This window comes from Parasteatoda tepidariorum, chromosome 1 (genome assembly GCF_982258835.1).
Source record: "Parasteatoda tepidariorum strain Cologne lab strain chromosome 1, Ptep-v5.0, whole genome shotgun sequence".
Classification (NCBI taxonomy): Eukaryota; Metazoa; Arthropoda; class Arachnida; order Araneae; family Theridiidae; genus Parasteatoda; species Parasteatoda tepidariorum.
In genome coordinates this window covers 128,008,115-128,021,923 of record NC_141755.1, presented here as the reverse complement: position 1 = coordinate 128,021,923, position 13,809 = coordinate 128,008,115, and the positions used below count along the sequence as shown (strand labels likewise).

The following is a 13,809-nucleotide window of genomic DNA, read 5'->3' as shown; positions in this document are numbered from 1 at the left end:
ATTGTTATTAAATACACATATTTGATACATTAAATACATATTATTGATACATACATAACAGATGCCAGTTCTTCCAAATTTTCCAGAAAATTTTATTCTCAATTTTGAAATCGTTAGAAAATTACTATTTTTCTTTTAATTTCATACTTGAATTTATGAATTTGATTTATTAAGTTTTTCACTACTACTACACATAATTATATAAAAATTCTCACAGACAGAATGCTAAAATATTTTTGCCTATAAGTGAAATTTAGCTAGCACTTTAATACCACTTGAAAAGAATTAACTTCAGAAGCAGTTGGCTGAATAGAAAACATATTAGTAATTATTGTTAGAACAACAATTCTTTCGACTTTATAGTAAAGCACTTTTATAAATGTGAAAAGTTTTATTAGCTTTTCAGATCTCATAAGAACGAAAAACCTCCCCATAGTATACTTGTATAATAAATTATATATTTCTGTTTCCAAAGTACAGTACAGAACCATTTATCCGCTATCCAGGAAACCGGGAGACCAGAAAAAATTTCTTGCCATTTTTGAACTAGAAGGATTGCGGAAAAGTTGAGTAGTAGAAAATGTAGGGGTGGTGGTATTTTTCTCAGTTTGACAAGAGAAAACTTCAATATTTCCTCCTGAAGATTTTAAGGTCGAAACGGGGCAGGGAAGGGACAAATGTGTCTTGAAAAAAAATCGTTTTTCTGATCAGCTGTAGTCAATCAAACACAAAAGAGTGACATGCTGATTTCGTTTTGATTTATCAGGGAGGGGGGAGGGAATAAATCGCACACGCATATCAGTGAACAGAAGAGGAAAGAGAAATAAAAATATTTAATCCTGTACTTTACTAAGAAAAGGTAAAAAAAAGAAAATGGAAGTACAAAATACTAATTGGAATACGAATGAGGAATCACTTCTGCTATCGTTAAAAACCGCCTCATTTTATAAAAAAATAAAAGGAGAAGATTGTTCATTAATCTAAGCATACAATAATTTATTACTAATAGCGGAAAATTACTTTAAGAGGCAGATTGCAGTTTTCTTTTTTTTTTTTTAAGTGATACATTTCTAATACCACTACGTTTTGAGTTTTTTTTTCCGTTAATTTTATAATATTCTGCCTTTTCAGAGGCTTTCATATTTATGTTAGCGTCTTTTTTTCATTTGGTAATTTTCAAGCGATGTTTTTATTTAAATTTGATTAATAAGTTTTCCTTGTATTTTATCGTTTTCTTTTTTCCCTATAATTAATTATAAAATATATTGCATTTTTATAATCATTGGTTTTGTTTTATATTAGATAATTTTTGATTTTAATTTATCTTCAAAAAATAAATATGTGAATTTTGTATTTCACAAACTTGATTTTCTTGTCTAAACTTTTTAATGTTTTTATTCTTATAAATGCTATTTTTCTACCATATTTTTTTCTTTCAATTTAGGAGAGCTTTTTTTTATTTTAAAATGTATTACTCTTTTTCATTGTAATTTAGGTTCAATAAAACATCCATAAGCGACACTTTTTGGCTGATCCGGGAAACCGGGAAATTCGGACATCCAGGATAATTGGTTCTCTACTGTTTCATTAAATTGAGCTGTTCTACAAAAAGCTTTTTTTTATTTGGACTATTATAATCATTGAACTGAAGTATTCTTCCAGAATCAGCTAAGAAAAAACAACATTGACAGTTTGGTATTATGGCATTTCACCCAAGAATGCAACAACTCTACTGAACTCTTCAACTCGTAATTGCAAAAAGTTAATTATTCAATTTGCTGTTTTAGTTTCATTTGTTGCTTCTTGAAGTTGTTTGATTTGTATTTGCATAAAACGTTTCATGCGAGCGTTTGATGGAGAATAAACTTTGAAGATAATTACTTTTTCTAAAAAATATTTCATGCAGGTATATTATAGAAAGTACGATTGAATTAAATGTGAAAGAATATAAAGTACCAGGACCGGAGGTTATTGATGGAATCAGCAAATCGAGGTTGTTGTAAGCAGTCTGACTGATGCATTGCCTTGTTTTTGTTCGTTTGATTTTGGCAACATTTTATTTTTAATTTTATAGAAAATATATCAATAGAAGTGTTCTTTTTTTTCGTCTAAGTTTGTCTTATGTTATAATCTTTATTAAAATATTTCTTTTTCTCAAAAGGATCTGTTTATTTACAATTGTAACTTAATTTCAACAAAATGTACATATTTTTTTCAATATTTAATATCAAATTCTCTATCAACAGTCAGATACAAGACAAGACAAACACTATAATAACAATAATGTAAAGAAAATATACTTGTATGCTTGAACTATCCATCAGCTATAGCAAAAAGTAGCATGAAATAAGTGAGAAAAGTAAAAATTAATGTCCCTTTATAGAACAATTAATCTTTCACAATGAAAAATTTAAAGTATCAAATGATCCTACGAGCTGACTAATGGGATCCATATACAGATACAATTCAGGGGTCTGTCCAGTGCAAATTTACTACTGTTTAGCGGTACCTTCACAAATTCAACTTTAGGAAAAACGGTAGTTTCACAAAATACTTTTAAAAAAGCTAAGTTCTAAGATTCTCTTTCCCCCGGCTCTTAAAATTTTGTTTTTGTATCCCCGTAAGAAATAATAAATCCCAGATGAATTAAGCATATACAATTAGGGAGCACGTGCTCAGTCAGATAGCACAGCACGGTAGCCTAACCATTCGTTTATGCCATACTATAGCGAGTATTTTCTTCGCAGAGTTTTTCTTTAATTAAACGATGAGGCGCTCCCTCTGTAAACTTTACAGGAAGTTGAAATACGAATATTATTCCAAACATTCGAACATTGTTCTAAACTTACTCTAACAGATCTTTATTATTTTATGAAACATTTTTTTTTTCTCTGTGAAGCTTTTTTCTATATGACCCCGTAAAAAATGTTCTCATAATGTAAATAACTTTTAGTGCAAGTACTGTTAAATGCATGTTTTTATTAAATTCAAGTTAAAATTTAACTATGGACAATGATTTTTATGGATTTTTAAATTTAGATACAATTTTAAGCCTAAAATTTTACTATAGCAAAATTATTTTTGAATATAGGGAGAAAAATGCATAAAAATTTACCAGTCATAAATGACTTTTATTGGCAGTGACCATTTTTGAAAATATCTTCTTACTTTACCCTATTTTTGTCTTGATTTTTTAATATAATTTTTAATTTTCACAAATTAAGGTCTAAAATTTCACAAAATAGGTACCTCTCATAAAAACTTACACAGACCCCTGCAATTGCAACTAAAGTATGACTATGCCCAGAGGCGCAACCAATAAAAAAAATTTCTGGGAAGGATTTTAAAATGAATTGTTTTAATATACATTGTTTTAATGATTAATTTTAAATAAATGACAATTTACTTAGAAAAACTTTTAGACAATAAACTAGTTTTAACTATAATTATTGAATAACAACTATAAATTAATAAAAAGTGGAGAGGTGCAATATAACTTAAAAACTATTTATAATTTAAAAAGAAATATATTATTATTTATAATTTAAAAAGAAATATTATGGATCATTTTTAAACATATCTTGAATTCTTTTCTCTCTTCATTGTGAATTACTATAAGTAAATGTTTTAAATACTTAATTTTTAAATGTTATTTTCTGTAAGCCTCATTCTTTTCTGGATAATTTGAAAAAAATTTTACCCTTTTATTAAATCATTATCATGAAATTTTTAATTGATGTACTTTAACTCATGATATATTAAACACTATGAACATTTGTGATTTTACTTTTTCTTTAATTGCAAAACTTTTTTTTTTTTTGCTTGCAATTTTTTTTTTTTTTTTTTTTTTTTTTGCGTTAATGAAATTTTTTAATGCCATATAGGATAGCATCTTTGAAATCAGATCTCTTTCCAATAGATCGTCAGCTGACTTAATTCTTGTTGACTGTTTCTGGGAGGGTTGATGATCCCCCCCCCCTTTCTGGCTGCATCCCTAAACTTTCCTTTTTTAAAATAAATATTGATTTAGAACATAAGTGCTTTCCACAATCAGAAAAGAAAATAAAAAAGAATATCATATTTTAAGAAACTCAATTATGTAAGAATTCAAATTTTAGAACAAAAACTAGTCAATTGGGCAATCATTATGTGATAATTAACAATTAGCCCAAACAACTTACCAATAAATCGCACGGGAGTTCACTATATAGAGGAGTTTGAATGAAGTTGTCAATAAAAATTATTAAAGGTGAATAAATAAAAACAAAACTAAGAGGAAACTGATTAAAATTAAATGAAATCAAAGAATCATTTATCAAAAATTATTGTTTTTTAATGTTCCTATTAATCTTAAAGAGAAAAATAATGCATTTCTAAAAATTCTGGTTACTTGGACCGCTAGTTGAATTCTGGGCTTTTACAGTACAGACCAAAGTACTCACTCTTTTTCCTTTTGATGTTTCAGTCTTGTATCGGATATCAGCAATGCACGATAAGAGAAATTCAGTGACTACCAAAGGAAAATAAATCATTTCCACAATGAATGATGAATCATCTGCACTTTTAATCTAATAAAACAAAGAGGATTTCAAAAACACTCATTGCAAACTGAAAAGAGCACATTTTAAAATGTTTCAATACTTTTTAGTATAACACTAAGTTTAAGCAGGGTGAATAAAACAGTGGAATATCCTCAAAAATATACTTCAGATCTAAAATATGTACATTCCACAACTTCTTCAAAAACATAAAACTTACTATTATAACAATGCTAAAAGTAATCTAAACACTTGTTTTGCTGGAGAGAAATAAGAAATTCAAATTTCATACATAGATAATTGAACAGTTTGTTATTTTACAACAAATATAAAGAGTTTGTCTACGGGAAAAGCTTTATAAAGTATTGCCAATTTTGAAACAAAGTAAATCACAAATATATATTTTTAATTGTATATTCTTAAAACAATAATTTTATGACTCAAAAAAAAAAAGTTTTCCAAAAAATATATATATAACAATGATCTTAAACATCTCTTATTAAAGTAGCCTCTTTCCCTCTAAACCAATAAATGAAAATACATTGTACAATATTAAAATTGTGAATTAAAAAATATGACTGAAATTTAAAAATATTAAATTTTTTTAATTTTATTTGCTCAGAAACTATATTATAATTTTCTATGAAATGCAGAATTTTGACTTTTAAATTAGACAGTTAAAAAGGAATGAAAACTCTGCTAACTTGATTTTTTTTCCTACAGATACAAAAAAACAAATCTCTCTTCCCACAAACAGAAATTTTCGAAAAATAGAAGAATTATTAATTAATAAATTCTGCACCAAGTTTAAAATGAAGGGAAATTATGACTGCAAAAAAAAGCAAGCTTGCTATGATGCTACCCAAAAAAGGGCCAATTGTGCTATTTTACACAAATATAGCCAAATAAGGCAATCCAAATATGGCTAACCTTACATTTTATTTTGATGGGATATTAATTTTATTAAATTTGTTTTAGACTCATGGACTGTTTGAATTTATAAATAATAGAAAACTCTAATGAATTTCAAAATTTGCACGTAAATTTAAACACAAATTACAATCATAAAACTTCCTAGAACATTAAGCCTGTTCACACATCGCCTCTTAAGCATAACACAATCGGAGGGATACTAAATTTAGGAAGATTGTTATTGTTTACATTCAGTCAACCATCCCTTAGTGAACCTACCGACTATCGAATAGAACATTATTGGAATCATCAAACAAAACCCATGCAGCCTGATGAGAGGGTGGTATTTACAGTGAACTTTCGCTACTACGATATCTGATACAACAATAACTCCCCCTATAAGGTATCGTGGTCCCAAAAAAACTTTCATATGAATTAATGTTATTCTCCTCTCGATATTACGATATTCTCTGAAGCAATAAACCCCTCAAACGATTTTTTTTCCTAACTTCAACATTATTTTCTCCATTTATTCTTGGTTTTCAAATACTGTAAAAAAAAATTATTTTTTTATCTTTTGCCATTTTTCCATTTTTTTTCTGACAAGAAAAGACTCACTGCTGACCAACCCCAAGAGCTTCCTTTCTTAGAATTGCCTCCCTTATCTCATAAGTAATCACAGAGATGTAACATTTACTTCATGTTAAAAGCTGACCATGAGTCACAAATGACCACAATCATCATCTGAAAGAAAACTTTTCCATAGAGGGTGGGGGGAGCATCTTCATAAACAAAAATCATTTTCATGCTTTGTTGGTTGACTTGACAGTCAAAAAAATGAATAAATAAACAAAAATATCAGATTATTTCAAATAAAAATGGTTTTCGGATATGTTTACGATGTTACTTTGTGAATGTATTCCAATTGTTCTTAATATTTAACCATAATTAACACTCTACAAATTAACTTTTTGCATAATATATAAATAGATTTATAGTTAATACATATATAACACTAAAATTTCAAAAGAAAAATCTTATTGAGTCCCCAAAGGCCCTCGATATAACAATATATTCCTCTACAACATTATATTTATTGGGTACCCAAAATAGTGTTGTAAAAAGGTTTTACTGTATTAAATGATACTTGCTTATGAACAGTGTTTGCATACAGACAGTTATTTTTATAAGAGCATTCTTATTAACTATCAACAGCATTATAAACAGGGCTGAAAAAATAAAAGTTGAAAAATAAACTCACATATCTGATTTGTAAAAATGAAGATCTGTACATAAAGGCTTCACATATTATGAGCAACATCCAAAAAATGAACAAAATACCAGACGTGTGACGGCCTTTCTTTCGGTTAAATAACATGAGAATCACAGCAAAGATCTGTCAAAAAAAAAGTTATTTCTTTTTAAAGACTGTAATAAAAATAGTAAATATATGAAATGTCTTTGTTATTTTTTAAGTAAAAATGTTTAATGTTACAGGCTTCATGAAAATGACATAAAGCAGACATCTTTTAAAGTGCTATTAAACCAAGTCTTTTTACTTTAGAAATTTCTTTTTAAATGAGAATATTCAGCATGTACAGGCCTCATTGAAACACAATGGGTGACCCATAAATTTTTCATTTTTTAATTACGATCTGACATTCTTTATATTTCAATATTTTAAAAAATCAACAGGAAAACTGGGCTTGAACAATACTTTTTCCTGTTCTTGCTTGTGTTTTCAACAATAATCAAAGAAAAAAATCCAACTTTTCCTTATGCTATCATTGCTGCATTGATGCGTTTAGTTTTAAAAAAATCGAATTTTTTAATATTCAAAACTCCATGGGTATGACAGCTGAAAAAATGTGGATTCACAGTGAAATTGGGGCAAGTTGAAGTTTTCACTAAAATACATGTTTCGAAAATCAATCGCATCAGAAAAAATGTACCTGGATTTCAAAGAACCATGCAGAAATCTGTAACAATAATAGATGAAAAATCACATGAATTTACGATGTGCAAAATCGTACAAACATCGAAAATTTATAAGCCATATAGCAGAGACGGGGGGGGGGGGCAAAAGAGAACATCCGTGGACAACCCAAGAGGAGAGCCAAATTCATGAAAAATTATTAAAAATGAATTCTTCAATAGAATCCTTTTTTCTTTTACATATACCTATTTTTATATGCTAATTGCCGAAACTTCTTAAATTTTTATAAGATTTACCTGAAAATTTAACAGAATTGTCAATTAATATTGTAGCTTGTCTTGTCCTTAGATTTTTTTTAACAAATTAGCGATATGCTATGAAAAAATTCCGTCAGAAAAATGCTTAACATTCAATACATAACAGAGCTCATGTAAAATATCTGTGGTCATGGAAACTGCTTGTGGTCAAGCTAACCGTGGGAGGTTTTTGTGTTTTTCCTCTCCATCGTCCCCCATGAAGGCAAATTTCTCCCAATACTTGATCCAGGAGTTCCCATGTCTTCTGGACTGGGTTCAAAATTGACAAGACTGGATCAGCTGTTTAACGACGATTATAAAATAAAATATAAAATTAGTATTTTGCGCATAGTAGTTGACTTCTGAGTTAAAACGTGTTGTCGAAAACTATTTCATGAAACGATCTACGCACATTGCATTTGTATTACATTAACCCATTTCTGAGCAGTTAAGAGTTCATATGGTTACAAAATGTTCACTATTTTCATTTCAACTACTTCCCAACTAGCTAGAGTGCTCAAATTGCCTTTTGACACAATAAATTTCAATTGTTTCCTGAATTAGTTCATAAAAATCTGATTAAGGAAAAAATTTTTGATTGTGATATCTTTTTTTAATGTGCGCAATGTGCAATATAAATATCCATTTATAGATATTATTCAATACATATTTTATATTACTAATGAATTGTAATGCATTAGTATTACATTACAGAATACACATTATGATTAGTAATACATATTACTAATGAATATCATATTACTAATGAAATATTCATACAAAGCAAACTCTAAAATAGAATTATGAAATGGAATAAACTTACGAAGGTGAAAATTTTAAGTGCAACAGCAAGAACAAGGGGTGAGAAATGCACATCATTCTTCTTATTAATCATAACATCGCAAAATATTGCAATCTGCAGAACAGCCAGAACTAAAGCGATCACCTGCAAGATGATTAATGAATAACAGTATTTTTCACCTCCACCAAATGCACTCATCAAACAATGCACTCATCATTTTAGTGAACCTGAATAACTCTCCTTTTGATCGAATTTTCACTTATTAAAGACTCAATCTAAAGGATTCATGACCTCAAATTAATTGAGGGCATGGTTCTTTCTTAATGTCAATTTAAATTTCTCAACATTCATCGAGAACTATGATTTCGTTTAAATTTTGTCACTTAATATTACAAACTTTATAATGATTGAATGGTTTGTTTTAATAACCAAACATTTTACAATTGTTATTAAATATTAAAAAAAAAATTATAAATAATTAGCAAAAATTTTTGACATGAATTTTTTTTTACATTTTGATACGCATAAAAATTTCAAAACATGGCAAAATACGCAAAGTAATATTAACACTAATTTTTTGACTATTCAAACTTTCAATCACTCTCCTGACCAAATTTAAGATAGCATTGACCAAATGTACAAATTAATATATGAACCTTTTTAAGAACTAAAACTGCTGGGGAAAAATCTGATCATTCAATTAAAAGTTATTCAGGTTGTTCACTTTTTTATTTTAAGCATTATACAGCACAGCCTATAGAAGAGATAAATGGTAAATAAACACTACTCATGATAAGTAGAGTATTTGCTGCTGATTCAAACATTCTTATTAGACGTACGGGCAATTCTCCAGCTATTGTAACTCTATTGATTGTAACTCTTTGAAATTTACTTTGCATTACAAATCTTGAAATTACATAATCCATAACTAGTTTCTGACAAAGAATTCTTTTCTTGGTTATAATAGCCACCATTAAAAACAATTTATGCCCAATTTTAAATATATTCAATATTGAGGGGGGGGGAATTGGCAATGTTTAGTGGGTCCCCAACACCTGAGTGGAATCACCTGAGGTAATGTTTGTATGAACGCTATCAATGATTGAATTTGATTTTTCAGATAATGAAAAATAAATAAGTGACATCATTTCCTTTAATATTTTACATAATTTGATTTGTATTATAGTTTTTGATTCTAACTAATCAATTGATTACAGTAACTTTATTATTTAGCAAAGAGATTATTCGAGCAAATAATTTAAATTATTTAGAATAATTTATGCATTTTTATAAAAAATAATATCTTTTCTAAAATGGCTGTGGAATTTTAAACGATCCAATCTGCTGCATAGTTTTTTCCAGCATTACTCGAGTTATGGCTGGAGAGGTGAAAGTAGTACAGCTCTGATGAAATGTCCCATACATAAGGTGGACACATTACTAAAACTACTATAATTTAAATTAACAATACATAAAGAACAATATCTCCGCATGGACAACAGCAAGACAGTGTGTAAAATTAATCAAGCTGTTAGGATTGGATTAAAGTTTAATTGAAGGTATACTTACCATTCTTGTAATATTCGTTCCCGTCCATGGTAGTTCTTTCTGTCGAGATTGCGTCAGAAAATAACATTCTAGTGGGGCAAATAAACAAAGAAAAGCACAGGGAATCCAGGTCAGAAGAGTGTACTGAAAGCACAGGGTGAAGTCTGGATCGTCCGATTCCCGAAGTGCTTTAGAATCCTGCAAGAGAGATCGGACATTTTCACCAATATTGACCTTTCCGAGAACTGGTTAAATACCATAGACTCATAATGACCTTCAAAGCGGAGCAATAATTTTTCAAACACCATCCTGTGATCCGGGCTTGTAGAACTACTTTATATGTTTTAAAATTTAAAATTGCACATTTTTATGAGCCCAGATAAGTTTTCAAATATTAAAAAAAAAAATCAGAACTTATTCATTTTCACAAAACTGTCCTTCATAATGATGTTATTTTTCAGAATGAGAGTTGAAAGATATGCTGAATTTAACCTTTGTTTGTCTATGGTAAGAACTACCCCCGTCATAAAGTCAGGCTCTCAGCTGCTATGGAAAGGAGGGAGGGGTATCTTCTGCAGGTTAACACAATAGGCCGAAGGAAAATATTCCTTTCTCGCGTGGGCCTGAGCCAAAACTTGTCCCTAAACAATCATCCCACACCCCTACTTAAAATAGTCATGCCTCCTTACCATAGTCATCGCCACAAGTCCCGAAAAATGGCTAGAGGAGTTCTTACGTTAAACAAACTAAACAGTGTGTCTATCGAAAGAACTCCCCTCGGCCCAAAGTCGAAAGCCGTCTGCTGCTATGGATACAAGGGCGCATTTCAAAGAGGGGAGCTTCTTCCCCCCCCCGATTCCCTTCCTCTCGCCCGACCCGAATTAAAACCTGTCTAAAATAATGAACCAACAACACCCCTACCGGAAATAGTTAAACCTCGTATCCGTAGTCACCGACACTACTGCAGACGAAAGGCTAGGGGAGTTCTTTACATCGACAAACTACAGTCTGTTGCATTATTCGCAGCAGTAATGAAAACAGCATATTATTCGGGGGGGGGGGAAACATGTGGCGACAGAGCCTTCAAAAAAAAAAAAAACTTGATTTGACAATGCTATTCTAAAAATAAATTTAAAAAAATACGTTCTTGCCGTGGATTGAAACAGAAAAAATAATTCTGTTTTTGTCGAACAATAAACGTCATCACTTTCGAAAAACGAGAAAAATTGATTTGGTGTTGCGTACCCCCATGCTTTTTTTTTTTCTTTCGTCAAACACAAACAGTATTATTTTAGTTCATTTCAAAAAATTTTATTGAATTCCTATTTTCCGCTTTTTAGTCGAAAACCGGAATCAGAAGTCCATAGAAAGGCGTCAAAATTTCGAATCACGATAGAATGCGAAAATAATTTCAGTTAAACACTTATAACCTCGCATTAGTTACAGTTGAACAATTGTTAAAAAGTGATCGAAATTTTAATTCTGTTTTTAGATAACACAAAAGCTTCAATCAAAACGTTACAGCCGGAGAAAGAAAAAAAAACTTTTGTAGCGATAGAGAAACAAATGACAGTTAAAAACTCGAGCAAGTCATATAAAACTCGAGATCCATTAGGTTCGTAATAGTATCGATATTGATTGCAATCATCGTATCGATATTTGAAGTCATCCATAACGATATTATTGCATTCGACATTTATTAATTTTTATCATTAACTACCTGAATACGAGTTCTTCGTTACGGGTTGAATATAGTAGTCATGCGAATCCTCAAAAACGAACTCTTTTTCTTAGAAATATCTAAATATAGCTTATTTCCTTTATTAAATCTGTTCTTTATTAAACTAATGTCTTTTCTTCACACACAATCAGTACTGAACAACACTGCGAAATTATACACAAAAGGCATATTAGGTTACAATGGAAGAGCTTAGTAGAAGAAACAGGCAAGTGAAACTTTTAACACTCCGTCGGGCGCGTCTCGAAACTTACGGCATCGGGCGCGATGTATCTGTCAGATACATCTCTGTTTTGTGTGTTTTCTGTTAATATGTATTACTTTAAATCTCCTATTTTTACTCTTTTTAGGTCCAGGCTTTTACACCCGGACCTTTTATTAGTTTTTTATGTATATTTTTAATTTTTATTTAATTTTTATATATTTTTTAATATTTTCAATAATAATTTTTATTTATTAATCACAAACGCTATTACAAAAGTTAAATGCTGTAAAAAACATTTAATTAAACATGTTAAACTGTTGAAAAAGTATAAAAAGGACAGTTATGCACAAATAATACATAATATAAAAGTGACAAATCAATTATTATAATTGAATCCGATTCTAAATTTAAGTCAAATTTTTTCTTCCGATCTGTTTTGCCCATTTAAGTATTATTGTCCTTTCCTACATAAAAATCATCATTATTAACATCATCATCGAGTTCTGAGTCATTATAAACACTTTTACTGCCATGACAATCAACTTCACGTGTTTCTAAAATATCTTCTTCGTCAGCATCACTTTCATCAAATTCTTCAGCATTTAATTCCTCATTTCCATCACTAAATAGAATACTATGAACTAGCTCTAGGTCTTTATGAATTCTCAAATCTAAAAAGCGTTTAGCACTCATCGTAGGAAAAAGATAAATCAAAAACGCTCAGGAAATCTCGATACTTCCATGTAGCTTCACGAGACAAACGTTATCGGGCGCGTGTATCTAACAGATACAAAATTTCAAACAAGCTTAGAAACAGGACATTTTCCTACACCGAACTGGTCACTACTGCTCTCCAAAGTAGCAGGGGGTCAGATGGACAGATACTGATAAGGTCAAGGTCGTAAGAAAATGTTTTAGGGGACAAAAGCAGAGATATTGACACGCCTGTATCTGTCAGATCAACGCGCCCGATGGAGTGTTAAAGGTGACTCAGTGAAAATAACAAAGTAGTGGTATGGGTTTGCTTAATGTAATAGAATCGTTTTCCTTTTAACAAAACTAATCCCCATTAGTTTCTTTTTTATATACTTGCATGATTTACTGCTATTATGTTTGGCTAATTATCGCTCAATTTTCAGATAGATTTCATTGGATACCTACAAGCGACGAAGACAACGAGTGTATTTCAAACCTGATTGGCTGCTGAACATGATGTCCCAAGTCGCTGGCAGGTACCCAATTTGAATTCCTACTCAACATTAGCCAATTTCAGATTATGTGAAAATAAATAAAAGCGAAAAACGTTCAAGTTTAGGAAAAGCGTTAACGTTTGAAAAGTCAAACAGAGACAGTCTTCATCAAAGAATGCACAAACACTGATTTATTTTTATTTTGAATAAAGTTAATTATGGGTTGCTTAAATGTTTTGATTAAAATAAAAGAAAATAATTTTGCACAACTAATTTCTTTGATTCATTATTGTCCAAGGTTATAAAATCAAATCGCTTATTAATGTGGAACATTTTTTCTGGAAGAAAAATTATTGATTTTGTTTTCATTTTTTTGATAATTTGACACACTAGTATGACCTTCGCATGCCATTTTGAAACAATCCAGATGGACTTTCTTTAAAGATATTATTTCATTTATTGTATAAAAAAAAAAAGCTGAATATTTTACATAAGTTGTACACTATTTCTAATATCCCTTACTAATAGAAAACATTTCCTGAAAACCTGGTTTCAAAATGGAGGCAAACATTGTTTTGATTTTAAGAATAATATTTTCTCGAATTTTCATTCTTGTATATTCTTAAAATATCACCAGAAAACAA

The 13,809-nt window shown here is 29.8% G+C and overlaps 1 protein-coding gene across 9 annotated transcripts in view; it reads right to left on the bottom strand.

The window, feature by feature from the left end:
- LOC107436625 (multidrug resistance-associated protein 1) overlaps positions 1–13,809 on the bottom strand; it is a 158,432-nt gene that overhangs the window by 77,430 nt on the left and 67,193 nt on the right. For 7 of the 9 annotated variants that reach the window (XM_071178175.2, XM_071178172.2, XM_071178174.2 and 4 more), the window contains 4 exons: positions 10,054–10,230; positions 8,506–8,628; positions 6,712–6,846; positions 4,443–4,568 (listed from right to left, as the gene is read on the bottom strand). In XM_071178175.2, coding sequence (XP_071034276.1) covers positions 4,443–4,568; positions 6,712–6,846; positions 8,506–8,628; positions 10,054–10,230 — 561 coding nt within the window. The remainder of the gene's footprint in view (positions 1–4,442; positions 4,569–6,711; positions 6,847–8,505; positions 8,629–10,053; positions 10,231–13,809) is intronic. The other 2 variants (XM_071178180.2, XM_043051014.3) reach the window with 1 other exon arrangement.